Genomic DNA, 15,860 nt, shown 5'->3' with positions numbered 1-15,860 from the left:
ATGAAGCCCTCAACTAATAACGGGATTCGAAACTTGAGTGGCACTTCTAGTTTTATAATTCATCATCTTGAAATAGAACATTATTGTTTTCATGTTCTTTTCAAGTGGTTCATTAATCTGAAAAGTATTCTGCAATAGGTGGAGACAGCAGGTACTGTTAACAAATCTGGTACAGGTAAAAAGTCTAATCCAAATCACCAGACTAAAGTTTTGATTGAGACTTCTTCTGTTCAAGGAGTACGAAGACAGATTGTTTTTAATATTTAATGTGTACTCTCCAGGCCAGCTTTGACTGGGAGATCTTGTAGCCATTATAATATCACTTGTAAAATGCCCAGTCAACACCGCTGTACTGTGCTCCACCCTTACGCTCAATGCTCCATCTTGTGGGTATTTTATGATATAGCAATACAGATATTCCCCCTTACACACACACTCCTACACACACGATAACTATGCCAACAGCAAAACATAGCTTACTATAATAAAAATACACTGTACAAAACAAATAAGAGGAGGACCATTTATTAATTTGCAATCTATAGAGAACAGGATATCAAAAGCACTTCTAGATCTTGGTTACAATATGTTACAGTGGAGCTAAAGGAAGCCAGTAGTTTCTACTCTTACAACATCAAAAGTGATACAACACATAGTGACACCTAACACTGGCTTCATTCGTCAGAGTTCACTTCTGAAAGGGAAATGAGGACATTAACATCCAATCAATGAACAGTAGCAGTAAGGTAGTGAATGCTTACATTCAAGGGGAGAAGTGGTGAAAGAGTGCAGTGTTCAAATAGCACATCACATGACTAGTTGTTACTGCCCATGTGGAAATGAAATTAGGAACACTCTAGATAAGTGCCCTGGAGTGGAACCCATCACTTGAGTCCACAAGTCTTTTTGTCTGAGATGTCCCAGTTAACTTTGGATAACTGATTGGACTAAAACAGAAAGGATGGGTTGCATCGCATCAGTTTTTACATACAGAAATCAGCTGATGAACCACTGATATCCATCAACAATCAGTGTTTGTATTAGGTCGGAAATTAGACAGACATCGCTGTAAGACATTTGATTAGTATTTCAGAGATTACGCAATGTTGATAATTCCATTCATTAAAGATTATAGTTATATAGGTGGTACAGCATAACATAAACTAAGTCAGCATGAAACTTTTAGCGACCCTGTTACCTAGAGCCAAATCACTGGTTTAGATCTTACATCTCCAAACAAGCATATATCCTGATAACCTCACAATATTTGCACATTCATCCTTCCAGCAAGAATGAATTTGCACTCTATGCCAACCTTCATGACTTTTCATTGTTCCTTTCAATGGCAGTATGCACTCAAAAAGCCTCAACTTTACCACATATATGTGATCAGTTGTACAAAGAATTCAGTGTTTATATTTCTTCTTGGTAGGTGGCTCACTCTACATATACTTGTAATCCCGTGATGGTGTGATGAGCCTTCTGTGTAGACTCCCATGGCTGACATCTTCTGAATGGGCAGAGGAGGAAAACTTAAGGCTAGGTGTAGCGTGCCTTTGCCCTCTTGCAGACTCGTATTGTGCCTGAATTTTCAGCCAGTGCAACACCAGGATGGTGGGCATAACTCTAAAATCCACATAGAAGAGTCCAGTTGAGTTGACCCCAACCAAATCAGGTTGGGGTCAGACATAAAATGAGATGAGATGGTACAATGATGTTGCCATAAATGAGACTGAATGATGATTTAATTAAGGATGCAGTCTTACCGGTCCTTTATGTTCTTCTCAAGGCTACAGACGACTATGTTGAAAAAGAAGAAGGTAAAGTGTCTCAGGCCATGCCAAGCCCAGAACATCAGCTCAGGCGCCTGCATGAACAACAACTCCAGTCTGGAAGAGAAACAAAATATCGGACATCAAAGTTAAATTACAATTCACTTGTAATTGCTAAATTGATGTTGGTGTCCCTGTGTCCCTCATGACCTTGCCAGAGTTGATGTGGGTTGAACTAATCAGGATTAATCAAGTGCACATTCATGGATGCCCTTAAATGCATCTTAAACCAGCAGTTCAGAATATTGGAAAATATATTTATTTGCTTGCTGACTGAGTATTAGATGAGAAAACAGATACCACTCTCCCTTACGGCAGTGGTATCAATCTTTGTGTCTGACTCAGAGCTAGAAAGCAAATCAGCATATTTCCCAAATTGTCAAACTGCTCCTGACAAAGTATGAATATTTTTCTCTCGCCTTGCAGCATGTTCAGTGTGTTTATTACCTTGGTCTACTCTGGAGTACGACGTTAAACAACAGCATGAGAGGTAGGAGCAGGTGGGATAAGATTTTGGCAGGGAGTCCAAACATGCTCAGATAGGCCACCATATTGCTGAGCAGAACTGAAACACAAATGATGACAAAGGTCATTTGGACAAATGCTCAGTGTAATCAGATGAATGTTTTGCTTCATCCTTAATTCTGAAATGAGCAAGACATAATGTATCTTATAAATTCCAGTGACACTAAAATCTACTCTTCAAAATGTAGTTAAGTGATTACTTAAGTGGATTACTAAATCTTTCTTACATAATCTGACCAACTGCAGACAAATTCTGTTTTTTCTAAACATGTGAACAAGAAATCAGAGCACGCTTTTAAATAATGTCCGTGTGTTGTGTGTGCGCCGGTCATACCATTTTTTACCACGTCAAAATGGAGAGGTTCTTGAAGTTGATTTCTGGTTGATTCATGTTCAGTAGAGCCGCCCATCTGCATGTAGCTATTGTCTATAAAAGCTGTCTGTGTTCCGGTCTCCTTTTCTGACTTCATTGCCTCCCCTTCCTCTACCATGGTGTTCTCCAGATGCATCCATATTTTAGTTTGGTTACAGTTGAGTGGGCCTTGGGATACTTTGTGTATCACCAAATGTGGGGCAATATCTACACATAACGGGAAGAGATGGATGAAAAACAAAGAAAGACAGACAGTCAGATTGAGTCTGTGTATAGCAAACATTTAAAGTATCTTTAATTCTGTCATTTTTTTCAGTGTAGATACAGTTGACCCACTGTTGTTCAGAAGGAAATGTATCGCATCTTTGTAGCCGCTGTCATAGGCTTGTTCTAGATTCTATAGAGAGAAACCACAGACAAATAGGATTAAATGTTATTATTATTATTATTATGTTAATACATTATTATAATTATCCTTTAGACAGTTTTTTTCAAAGTGTTATTATTGCAGAGGTGCTCGTACAGCGCTTCATCAGCAGGAGTGTAGGACAAGGTCATCCCATCTACACATCTATTATTATCATCATTTGCAGAAGAAGAATTCACTTAAACATTTAGGCTGACAGATACGTTCAGGAGTTACAGTATCATATGATCATCATCAATATAAAAAAATCATTTTTTATGAATAGTGTTCAATTAATTTATATTTCTGTAAAACATATCTAAAAATGACTTAGAACAGACTGAGAAGAAAAGTCTGGACATGGACAGTTTAGCATCTAGAGTGATACAACAGGGGTCTGACCTCTAAAGCCATGGGATAGAGAGCATTGATGATCCTGAGGCTGTTAGCCACGTTGCCCTTCAAGGTGGTCCCAGTCACTACCATGTCCCACATGCTAGGTGTGTCGGCAGGACAGATGTCTGTCTCTCCGGAGAACGGACACACTGTTACAATGTGACTGCTGGCTGGTGCAGATGGCAGTGGCTGCATGCTGCTGAAACCCCCATCCACATAATGCTGTAAGATAAGACCATAAACATTATGATATAGACCAAACAGTGCACTCGAAAAGAGGTTGTGAAGAGGCCATCGAATACTCACTACTCCTTTGAAGACTGGAGGCAGCACACCACAGTACCCAGGCACAAAGCAGCTACATAACAAAGCCTAAAGACAGCATGGGAATAAAAATGGCAATAATTACAAGTATGCATAAACACTGTATCTGCAAGTGTCCATTTTTTGCTCCCAACCTGATCAGGTGTCGTAAAAATCAATGGAGTGTGAATCTGTTGTGCCAGCTCACCTGTACTACCTCCTCTTTGGACTGGAACTCTGACATGACAATAAGTTTGCTATCAATCAGACGGGTCATAGCCACAGCAAGACGCCCACTGGCTCGTTGGTGTGCATCAGAAGGAAGATATTTGCGTAGAATTGACTCTAACCAATGCAAAACATTGACTGAGGGGTTAAGTGGTCCAAGTGTAAAAGCTTTCATCTGTTTGGCAAAATTCAACATTTCATCCCGAATGGTACCTGTAAAAAAAAAATGGTTGACTTTGAATCAGAAACGGCTGTTACATGCAACAGAAGCAGATTTAGAAAAAAGAGGTAAAGTCACTTACTAAGGTTCATTTCACAGACAACAGCAGCTGCTACAAGAGACCCAGCAGATGCACCCAAGACACAAGGAGATGTGCGCAGTAACCAGGGTGCATAGTTCAGGAAGCACTGGGCTACCCCTAACTGGTAGGTGGCCAGGAATCCAGATCCAGAAAAGGAGATGGAAGGAGAAACTTCACTGTGATGACAACTGCAAACTCCGGGAGCCATTCTCTATAGGCTTTGACCGATCAGTTTCAATTATTTTATCAAATGCGCTGTGGCAAAAACTCTTTTCTGTCCTTTAAAAGAAGACCAAGTTAGAGCAGGCTGAGATGAGTTGTACCGTCAAGTGTGGGCGACGGTCAAAGTCTGTGTTTTTAAATCTGTCTCAATTAGACATACCATACTGGTCATGCACATGTGACCTACACCACCAGCAATTACTTTCTGTCTATTTCTAGTCCTAAAAAACAACATGATTTTGCTTCTTTTTTTTTTTTTATCTCAGGGTGGCTTCCTTGTGACACAGTGAAAAAATGTAATGTTTCAGATCTTTGGGAAAGATGAACTGATGAATGAAATTAGAAACACAGAAGCCCCTTTTAGTACTCAGCGGTAGCTCTTTAGGATTTCACAGAAAGAGTTTTCCCTGGGTAATTGAGTTAGTCTTAGTTCTGTATGTGACAAGTAAATATTTGAATCTCAGTTATTAAACTTTTCTGTCAAACTTAGTAACTGAGGAAATAAACTCTCTTCTTGGTTATTTTCTTCATCATAATTCTAATATATATAACTAAGTATAACATTCAGCATATAACACCATAACACTTACATTTTTCGTGGAAGTAATCACTGGTTTGATATAACACACAGATAATCAAGGAGATATTTATTGCTCTGATAAAGACCACTAGGCTGAAACATTAGCATGTTTGTCATAAATTGGTGAAACTGAGATTAGTCAACTTGGGCCTGAAGATTTATGTTAGCACCAAGAAAATGCACCCTGGGAAGATGCATCCTATCAAAGACCTCACTAATAGAATAATAATTAAAAGAATATCGTACATAAAGTCTTGCGTAGTTGTCTTTTTAATGACACATGTACTATTTAATTTGCTGTCAATCTATGTACCTAAGCCCCCTGGAAATCACTATTGATGCTGGTGAAATAAAGTAAATTAAAATATAGAGTAAAATAATTGTGCTATGTGCTCATTTCTGCTGTCTAAGAGAAAGGCTTATTTATCAGTAGCTGAGGCACTCGTTACCGTGCTACCACAGCACCCCCTGCAGGTATAGATGCCAATTTTGACCAGAGGGTTAAGCGACAAGTGCTGTTAATGTGTCTGTGTTTCCCTTACATGTTGCCTTTATTCTATGAGGTCGCAAATGCTGTAAGTGATGTATTTAGCTGATGATCAAGGTCTATGTTAGTAAACGGACTGTAGTTCTGACTGGTTCTGCGTTTTTTCTGGTGTTTAAGTAGTCTGTGTAATCCATGAATGGATTTACACCCAACTAGATTATTCACAAAAAGGGTTCATCTCATCACTAAGTATCGCTAATAAAATAACAATGCAGTGAAACATGATCTAAGACACTATTTGACTACTCAGTTTATCAAATTTAGACCATACAAAATATGCTGTACAAAATATTTATTTTACAAAGCAGGACAAAAAACGAAGCTATGGGCTAAATCTGAAACTTAACAAATACCTCAAATTGAGGTTGATAAAGAAAGCAATTTGTGAGTTTATGGCATTTAACCTGCAATACATATATTTGCCAGAACAATTTTTTCCATCACTCACCTGCAAGACATATAGAGTAAGAAAATGAGTGCATCTTTTGCATTACAATTATGTTGAGAAAGCCTGAGAAATGTAACTTCTGATGATTATTTGGCTGGTTGAATATTGATGTGATTTCTTTCACAGTTTCCCTGTCCCTTAATATTAGTGTTTATGATACATTAATTGACTCACAGCGATATGAATAGTAATGTCACATTGCAAAAATTCCCAATACACCTAATAGTGCATTTTTTCACATCTGTATACAGTGGGCCAAAAAAGTATTTAGTCAGCCACCAATTGTGCAAGTTCTCCCACTTAAAAAGGCCTGTAATTTTCATCATAGGTATACCTCAACTATGAGAGACAAAATGAGAAAAAAAATCCAGAAAATCACATTGTCTGATTTTTAAAGAATTTATTTGCAAATTATGGTGGAAAATAAGTATTTGGTCAATAACAAAAGTTCATCTCAATACTTTGTTATATACCCTTTGTTGGCAATGACAGAGGTCAAACGTTTTCTGTAAGTCTTCACAAGGTTTTCACACACTGTTCCTGGTATTTTGGCCCATTCCTCCATGCAGATCTCGTCTAGAGCAGTGATGTTTTGGGGCTGTCGCTGGGCAACACAGACTTTCAACTCCCTCCAAAGATTTTCTATGGGGTTGAGATCTGGAGACTGGCTAGGCCACTCCAGGACCTTGAAATGCTTCTTACGAAGCCACTCCTTCGTTGCCCGGGCGGTGTGTTAGGGATCATTGCCATGCTCCCTTTGCAGAAAAACATGTTGTTTCCATGATGTTTCCACCCCCATGCTTCACAGTAGGTATGGTGTTCTTTGGATGCAACTCAGCATTCTTTCTCCTCCAAACACGACAAGTTGAGTTTTTACCAAAAAGTTCTATTTTGGTTTCATCTGACCATATTCTCCCAATCCTCTTCTGGATCATCCAAATGCTCTCTAGCAAACTTCAGACGGGCCTGGACACGTCCGGCAGGATTTGAGTCCCTGGCGGCATAGTGTGTTACTGATGGTAGCCTTTGTTACTTTGGTCCCAGCTCTCTGCAGGTCATTCACTAGGTCCCCCCGTGTGGTTCTGGGATTTTTGCTCACCGTTCTTGTGATCATTTTGACCCCACGGGGTGAGATCTTGCGTGGAGCCCCAGATCAAGGTAGATTATCAGTGGTCTTGTATGTCTTCCATTTTCTAATAATTGTTCCCACAGTTGATTTCTTCACACCAAGCTGCTTACCTATTGCAGATTCAGTCTTCCCAGCCTGGTGCAGGTCTACAATTTTGTTTCTGGTGTCATTAATACAGGTAATGAGAAGAAGTTACAGGTCTGTGAGAGCCAGACATCTTGCTTGTTTGTAGGTGACCAAATACTTATTTTACCGAGGAATTTACCAATTAATTCATTAAAAATCCTACAATGTGGTTTCCTGGATTTTTTCCCCCCATTCTGTCTCTCATAGTTGAAGTGTACCTATGATGAAAATTACAGGCCTCTCTCATCTTTTTAAGTGGGAGAACTTGCACAATTGGTGGCTGACTAAATACTTTTTTGCCCCACTGTATGCATGGGTTATTTTCTGAAGCTCAAACTGCAACATAAATATACTACAATCTCCACTGGTTTGTGTTGTTGTATTGTGTTTAGGATATTTAATACACTGTTTTGTTCTATGAAGGTGGCTGTGGAGAGGCACGATCAGGGGAAACCTCAAAATGGTTCTCACTGAACTCGTGTGCCAAACTGCTGTCTGGAAAATCTCCATCCTGAGGTGAAGTGTGTTCTGGGGACTCGGCTGGGTCAGCCTGTGGTTTCCTGACGTCCTGTGGGAGTTTCAGAAACCTGAGAGGAGGCAAACAACCATAAATGTGCGTGTGGTGGTGGGGAAAAGACAAGAGGAGAATGACAGAGGGAAAAGGACAGAGACCTGAAGAGGAGTTTTTGCCCTCGCTCCTTTTTGATGATGTTGAGTTTGTAGTAGTGCCGCAAGGCACGGGACATTTTCTCATAGGTCATGTTGTCACGGTTCTGTAAAAGCAAATCACAGATCATCAAGGGCCTGCTCCCATGTTCTCCATTTTTGCTGTTTTTTCTCTCCACCTGTGTGTTAATTTTCCTTATAGGATGAACCACACAGAGCTGAGTGCGCACCTTGTGGTTTCCCCAGAGACGTGCAAGTCCATTGGGATCAACCACCCTGAACACCAGGCTCTCCTGATCTTCCCATCGGATGTATTCTTGGTACCGGACGTCACACAGCAGCTGATACACATAGTCCCATAGCAGTCTGCACTCTTAAAAACAGCAATATGACACATGATACGAATGCAAGTCAGTCTCAAATACTTGATCATATCACATCATCATGTCAGCAAGTAGACATGTGTAAGCTTGTCTCTCTTAAAGCTCCTTTATTTTTCAGGTTTTCTCTTTGCTCTGCCTCACAGACAAAACCAGTCACAGAGAACAGCTATGAACAAATGTGAACAAATGTGGTTGAAGAACAATCTTACAGCAAGCCAAAGAGATGAATCACTCTAAAATCAGGGCTCCGCTGTGAGTGAACAAACAATCTTATGGATGTCTAGATATATAAGAACTTCAGAGGCTCAGAATGGGTCAAATACTTCTTAGTGCAGTTTAAAAAGGGATGTCCAGTTTTTAACATATCTGTTCACCTTCTCTGTGCATTTTACCAGTGCATACAGTAGTGTACTGTAATAAAGTAACATAAAACTACCTGGGATGCGGCCGTTGGCTTTGTACAGTGGGCTCCTTGGCTTCTCTCGACTGGACAGGTTGAGCGGCTCAGGGCTGAGGCTCTCTGTCTGCGGAGGACACTGAACTTGGTTGCGGGGCAATGTAGTGACAGCTGCTGACCCATCTAAGAGAGGAAAAGGGAAAGATACAGATGGCAACCAAAAGAGGAGGGATAGAAAGTCACACATCACTGTAAATAATTACAGTTGTAGGGAAGTGTATTTCTGACATTGTCAATTGTTATACCCACTGCTATGTGTGTGTGGAGCAGGGTAAGTATAAAAGATTATGGGATGATCTCCGAGAGGTGACATGGGCTCTGGCTGGCTTGTGACAGTGGATACGACAGCTGTCGACACTGCAGCAGTTTCCTTCACTGTGAGAGAAAAATATGAGGAACTGTGAAAAAAGCTAAACTGAAAGCAAAAGTGATTCTACGGCAGCTGGAACATTTTACATGATGGCTACAAGAGGCCATTTCACTACTTGAATACAGTATGTAGAACATAGTAATTGTTTCGGACTCTGGAGTTGTAAGTGTTGGGTGGTTTCCAGGTAACCAGGTAACCGAACACGCCCATTGGCACACACCTTACTTTCTGTAATGGAAAGCACCGTTTTTATGGAAGGGATAAAAGAGCAGTGTGTGCGTTTGTATTCCTCACCTAAAGGCGAAAGTGACAAAGTGCTAGTGCTTTAGACTTCCTTTTAGGGCAACTTCATACAAACATATCCTGCTTTTTGATCAACCCCATTTATCTGATGAGTGCAGCTGTACTGCACATTACCTACCTACAGCATATAATGTAGTGAGACTACTCACCATCTTAACCAGCAACAAATATTTAAAATGCTGATCGCAACAACGTAACGACCCCAAAGTGGCCATTATTCTTTGTACTGTGTTACTGACATTTCTGAACGCATGTATAGAAAATGTGACACAGTACATTTTAAATTAATTTGACTAGCATGAGGGTTGAGTGTGCAGTGATCAAGGCCAATGACTGCCCTCATTTCCACATGAACATGTGGTTGACCAGGAAGTATTTGCAGCCATAGTCTAACCAGGATGAACAAGTTTTATTTGATACGCAACAAGCTCAAACAACCGACTGCTTGTGAGAATCGAGCAGTATGTGTCTGTGAGCCCATTCACTATCTGTGGAGAGACCTTGGGCAATCATTTCCTAACAGTCTGACCTTGACTTTTTTTCCCCAGATCCTTCCTGTATTCAATTGTTACATGTTTTAGTTTGATTACATTTGTTTAGCTTTAGCTTCTTTGCACTGTTTTGGGGTATAATGAGAGCTACTGAGAAAGTTACTAAGAACTGGAGGGAAATCCCCTCTATGTGTCAACATGCTCGTCCAACAGAGCTGATTCTGCACATGTTTAAAATGTACTTGTAGACGTTACTGACCTTGGGTGTCATTGACTGTGGAAAGATGAGGCTCTTGGCCACTCTGGCAGCTCGCTGGGCTCTGGATGTGTCCAGTCGCCAGGGAGGGACTCGTATTCAGGGGGTGGCAGACAACACTCCTCCTTTGCTGCTTAACACACTGCAGGATCTCATACAGAACATCACCTGTAGACAACGGGAGGTGCCAGTGAAAATGGATGTGCAAAACCTGCCAGTATGCTCTCTTTCTTGCATACACACTCATTCCTACCTGAGCTGGGACAGCGGCGTCTGAAGTCTTCCTTAGTGAGCAGACACAGGGCTCGACCATTCATCTCAAAGCGTCCCTTTTCCGGCCGGCACAGTGAGTACTCCTTCTGGGCCCAGTGGAGCCAGTGGGCGACATCTTCCTTATCCCACAGGGATGGGTTTATTCCTAGAAAACAGGTGCACATAATTGCTATAGTGCTTTAATTGAGACTGCTGCATCTACTTTGCTGCACTGCATTTATAGAGAAGCATTTTTCATGTAAACAATGCCCATGTCAAGCAGAGATGGGAGTTTGACTCACTCAGCCTTCCAGGTAGATGCCACAGGTCTTCCTGAGTGGGGGGACTAACCACAGGAAGCTGGATGGGAGGGGAGTGATGCACACTGAGAGGTATGTTGACTTGCCCTCCATGTATTACTGCTGTTGGACTGTTTGCTGTCTTTTCTTGCTGCAAAACATCCACACACGTGCCAATGAGGGCACGTACACGCCGTTTAGTGGCAGTATAGAAAGCGATATTAAAACATTTTTTTATGACATTTTCAGCAGCCTAATGAACAGATGGTCATGAGGTAAAATTATCAAGCCCACAATCGCCAAAGAAAGTTAATCTCCCGGTTTGCTTTCTTAAGACAAACCAATGTTTAGCGACCTTACCTTCACCAAAGGTGACGGGGAAATGCTCTCCATGGAAATGTCCTTTATCTCTTCGACTGTACGACAAATATTGGATTTTTCCCTTAAATGCCGACATAAGACTCTCCCAGTAAACGAACCAAACTGTATGTCAAACCGGCCCAAACTACATTTTAAATGCAAATTGAATATAACTTTCGAAGAAATAAAACTCTACTATTATCACATTGGAGCCTTCCGGGAAATGAAAACGAAAGAAACATAATCCTTGCAGGGGGGTGTGTGCAAACCGGGCCGATTGGAGGAAGCAACCGCAGAGGACGTTTCCAAAAACACTTGTCTGCATTTTAATAGAGAGCGATCCGGACTGCTTATGGACGACAGCGATGCATAATTTATCTTCTAAAGATATGAAGCATGAGGGAAAACTGCTCCCGATAGTTGTATACGGGAGAAAATGAATTTAAAGTGCAGGAAGTGGGTAGTTAAAACACAGTGGGAGTGTGAATGACTGAATGAGAGTCCGCAGAAGAGCGCGGGTCGTGCGCCTACAAAGCAGAAATGAACCCCTGGACTCCTCCTCCTCCTCCTCCTCCTCCTCTTCTTCCTCCTCCGGCTGCTCCTCCTCTTTCTCGTCGGATCAACGACGAGGATAGGTGCGCGCTGCGTGAAAGATCAAACTACTAGACGACAATCTACGTAGGTAAGGTGTTTATCCAAGCCAGCAAGGCGAACATATTCAGTGCAGTATACTTTATTAGAATACATTCACTCTACTGTATGTCTAATTAATATAGACTACTGCACCACTGACGAGGAGGTTGACTGTCTCTGCCACACTGTGATGACATGATCGTGAATATAAAAGTTGTTCTTACAGGAACACGACAAGCATCCCCGTCCATTGTCAGAATAAAATCTCTCTGATTGGGGGAGAAGACTTGGCAAGGTAGATGGTTTCATGCAGTAGATTATAATTTGTGAATGTACATTAAACCTAGTGAATACACCTCTCTATATAGGATTATAGAGCAGCTGATCCTTTGTATCAAAATATGTATTAAACATGTATTAATTTTATGGAAAGCCATGACTCCAAATCAGTGCCAGAAATCATTACAACAGTGGACAAAATTGGGACACAGCGTTGCAGAAGGTGATGCACCTGAAGTGGAGTACAGACCTCAGTCAAAAAGCTTTTGTCATCAAGGCTTTCATTTTTCATAGCTTTAGTGACGTTACACTTGCTGAATGTTTCAACTTTTTGGAAGAGTAACTTTAAAAAACTACCCAAGGCAAAACTAGGCTAAAAGTAACTTTAAGAAGTAGCTAAAAATGGCCAATTAAAGAGCCCCTTACTTTCAGCCAATCACAGAGCTCATTTCTTTCAGCCAACCAGAGACCCCCTTACTTTTGGACAATCAGGGTGCTTCTTTCTCTCGGCCAATCAGAGAGCTTCTTTCTGTCTTTATTCTGACCACTACTGCTTAGTGCCAGATAGATACAGATGTCTTGCCAAGAAGAATAATCACAATCTTGGGATGTGGAAGTAACATGTGTCATGACCAATATTTCTAAACTGGTACAGATCAGATCGGCAATATATCATCCAAAGTAAGGCTCTCATCACCACAATCTAGTTTCCACATAGGTGGTAACAGCATTAAACAAGCCAATTTAAATTAATAATGCTATGCCAAAGAGATGCTGTGGAGTTTGTTGCACCTGTGAGCACCCATCCTCTGTGCAGAATCAAGGTCACTAATAATTGCATAAAAATGCATAGCCTGTTGAAGAATAGCTTGTAGTTGGACCCTTGTTTATTATGGGCAACTAACAGCTGACTGCTAGCTGTAGCTCAGGCTACACTGAGCGGCTAACATAAGCTAACCTTAACTTATAGGCTATAGGTTAGCTAGGTCACCTGTTAGAGCACAGTGCTAATGCTAGCTAGCATATTGTTAGTAGAACAGAACGGAAAAGTGAAATAAATCACTGGCAATCTGCTAACCAGGACACTCAGTAAGGTTAAGACCTCTGAGCACTGAGTGAAGTTACTGACAGACCTTGATACACCATCCAGATAGTGGAGACTGAAGAGACTTGACTGAAAGTGGATCAAATCAAGCCCTTCCGTGTTTCTTGCGCTTTCTAGGTCCAGCAGAGTGGATGTATATTTGCCTGACATCATGTCTTCGTGTCATTTATTAAGTAATATCATGCAGGTGGTTTTCTCGTTGTTTTGTACCGCTGTTTCACATTAAAGTCTACGGAGGGTGTCGTTTGTTTTCCTCAGTGAGTGTCGCAGGCTGAAGTTCCCGGATGTTCCGCCCTGCTCTGTGGACTGAGACGTTCTCTGTCACAACACAGGTGAGTGTTGACTGCTAAGCTAAGTACAGCTGGTTTTGAAGTAGTAACAAGTAATAGTTGGCCAAAATATTTTCATATCAGACTCGCCCTTTAGGCTTTACAATGTTTAGTGTGTTTATCATATCTGTCCTGTCTCAGAAAATCTACAGGTCCTGCTTTGATTTTAGATTGAAGCAATGTGTTTAGGAAATGTATGTAGGCCTATTTCTACAGTTCAGCCATGTTTGTTTGGGAAAAAACGTGGGTTCTCCAGGTGTAATGCAAAGTTTATGTCCAAAATATTAGAATGGTGGAACTGAGTTTTAATTCATGTGTTTTATATTATTATTCATATTTGAATGCATTTTAACCCATAGGATCCCCGTACTAGTAGATGACCAGTGCATAAAGTAATCACATGGGGGACATGGGGGTCATAGGCTGTGCTGGTTACAATGATTTGCATTATCTTCTATGGTTGTAAATCTGTCTTTTTCTGTCGGATTTATCCAGTGATGTGGGAGAAACTGGGGAAACAGTTGGGCCACCCAACACGATCTGCGGCAGGGTGGCTGGTCAGTAGGTTACTAACAGTGCGCAACCGAGTCCTTGAGGAGACCGCTGTGCGGCTGAGTGGGATCCAGCCTGGGGACACGGTGCTGGAGCTGGGTCACGGCCCGGGACTGGGTCTGCAGTCTGCAGCCAAACTGCTGACAGAGCCCACAGGTCACCTTATAGGAGTGGACTACTCAGAGTACATGCATCAGGTGAAGTATGATAAACTGACAGAGTGGAATAAATATTTCGATTCAACACACAATAAATGGTGGTTCGTCAGCGGTTCTTTGGTGTGGTCGGGTTGCTATAAAGCATGATGAATGAATGAATGCCTTTATTGTCATTGCATGTTTCACATACAACGAAATGTGCTGTCTTTAGAAGTTTTCTACTGGTTCTTCAGCTTAGTTTAGATGGGGATCTTTAAAGGCACTATATAACACCAGAAGTGGTACATCTATGATTGTAAGCTTAAGAATCAAACAGCTAAAGAAACATTTAGTGCTATTTAGCGTCATTTTCTTTAGTGTGAAGTTTCAAGAGTGTCCTTAAAGAACAAAGCAGAAGACACAGTAACAAGGCTCTCTAGCCTGCCTCAACAAGTCACGTACGAACTGTGTACCTCTCTGCAAAAGACACTGATGAAGAGAAATTGAAGAAACCACTGGCAGAAAGGCAGACAAAAGCTGAGAAAACTATAGCGTCTAGTCTCAACCAGTATTATGGTTGAAGTGGGAACATTACTCACTTTTGAAGAAATTCTTTTTTTCCCCTCTGTTAAAGGTGGCAAGTAAGCTAATGAAAGAACTTGTGGTAAGTGGGAAAGTGACCCTCCACCACTGTGATGTAGCAGCAATGCCTCTGGCAGACAGCACTGTGGATAAAGTCTTTCATTGTAACTGCTACTACTTCTGGCCAGACCTCAGGAAGGGAGCCACAGAGATACACCGGGTAATGAAACCAGGTAGGGTATGACGGGGAGTGTTTATTTTCAAGGCACATTTGTCCTCCAAATTAAAATCTGTCTTTACTGATTTACTACCTTACTGCTAGTATTGACTTTCTGAGAGCAATCTGAACAAATGTCATTATTTTTTTCTCTCTGAAATGCACACAGGAGGCTTAATGGTGACCACGCTGAGGCTGTCCCATGTGGCTACTTTGGCAGCAAAACAAGTGATGCCAGGTGAGAACTGGCGCCCAGAGGCCTACATGACTGCTCTGAGAGACTCTGGCTTCACTGATGTCAGAATGGAGGACAGACAGCATAAACACATTACTTTTCAGGCTATCTATGCCACTGCCTTAAAATGACACTGAAATTAAGGTTCAAGGTTGATTTATCTGTCATACACACAGGACTGCACACGTACTGTGCAAGTTGTAGTCCCATTCTGCGATGAAGAAAAACCTTTTATGGTGGTGTGCAGAGGATGAAATCAAATTTCAAGTAAGAGATTATGTGTATCCCACTTCTGTGACTGTGAGGTTTTGTATGGTTACACTTGATCTTTAAGTGTTACCTTTTGATAATGAGATATTGCAACTTTTTATAATAAGAAATAAAGCACATGATTTACTCTCTATACTGACTGTATTTCTGGCACTTTTTTAAATGCCTGAATTAAAACAGAAAAAGTGAAATACAACACACATTATTGTTTGTCTTTGCTTTTTATGTATGTATTGTATCATAATAAAATGAAAAACATGACATGAA

At 41.1% G+C, this 15,860-nt stretch overlaps 3 protein-coding genes across 3 annotated transcripts; 1 reads left to right on the top strand and 2 right to left on the bottom strand.

Annotated features, from left to right (window-relative positions):
- Window positions 1-1,442: 1,442 nt before the first annotated feature.
- pnpla1 (patatin-like phospholipase domain containing 1) lies at window positions 1,443-4,573 on the bottom strand. The gene is made up of 9 exons (XM_070838933.1): window positions 4,366-4,573; window positions 4,044-4,276; window positions 3,839-3,904; window positions 3,539-3,754; window positions 3,067-3,127; window positions 2,692-2,937; window positions 2,280-2,397; window positions 1,767-1,889; window positions 1,443-1,626 (listed from the first exon to the last, which is right to left on the bottom strand). Exons 1-9 carry the CDS (start codon window positions 4,571-4,573, stop codon window positions 1,443-1,445), a joined length of 1,455 nt encoding a protein of 484 aa, XP_070695034.1.
- A 1,477-nt stretch (window positions 4,574-6,050) lies between these two features.
- Window positions 6,051-11,565, bottom strand: etv7 (ETS variant transcription factor 7). Its single transcript, XM_070839687.1, has 9 exons — window positions 11,255-11,565; window positions 10,898-11,045; window positions 10,597-10,761; window positions 10,347-10,511; window positions 9,173-9,298; window positions 8,903-9,046; window positions 8,314-8,456; window positions 8,090-8,190; window positions 6,051-8,004 (listed from the first exon to the last, which is right to left on the bottom strand). The coding sequence occupies exons 1-9, from the start codon at window positions 11,285-11,287 to the stop codon at window positions 7,833-7,835; spliced, it is 1,197 nt and encodes a 398-aa protein (XP_070695788.1). The 5' UTR covers window positions 11,288-11,565; the 3' UTR covers window positions 6,051-7,832.
- Window positions 11,566-13,346: 1,781 nt separating this feature from the next.
- LOC139210016 (uncharacterized methyltransferase YdaC) lies at window positions 13,347-15,714 on the top strand. The gene is made up of 4 exons (XM_070839967.1): window positions 13,347-13,603; window positions 14,096-14,349; window positions 14,924-15,104; window positions 15,258-15,714. The coding sequence occupies exons 2-4, from the start codon at window positions 14,098-14,100 to the stop codon at window positions 15,452-15,454; spliced, it is 630 nt and encodes a 209-aa protein (XP_070696068.1). The 5' UTR covers window positions 13,347-13,603; window positions 14,096-14,097; the 3' UTR covers window positions 15,455-15,714.
- Window positions 15,715-15,860: the final 146 nt, after the last annotated feature.

The sequence above is a fragment of the Pempheris klunzingeri genome, chromosome 11 (genome assembly GCF_042242105.1).
Source record: "Pempheris klunzingeri isolate RE-2024b chromosome 11, fPemKlu1.hap1, whole genome shotgun sequence".
Lineage (NCBI taxonomy): Eukaryota > Metazoa > Chordata > Actinopteri > Acropomatiformes > Pempheridae > Pempheris > Pempheris klunzingeri.
Note: the sequence above shows the minus strand (reverse complement) of the source record. Positions and strands in the feature narration are given on the sequence as shown.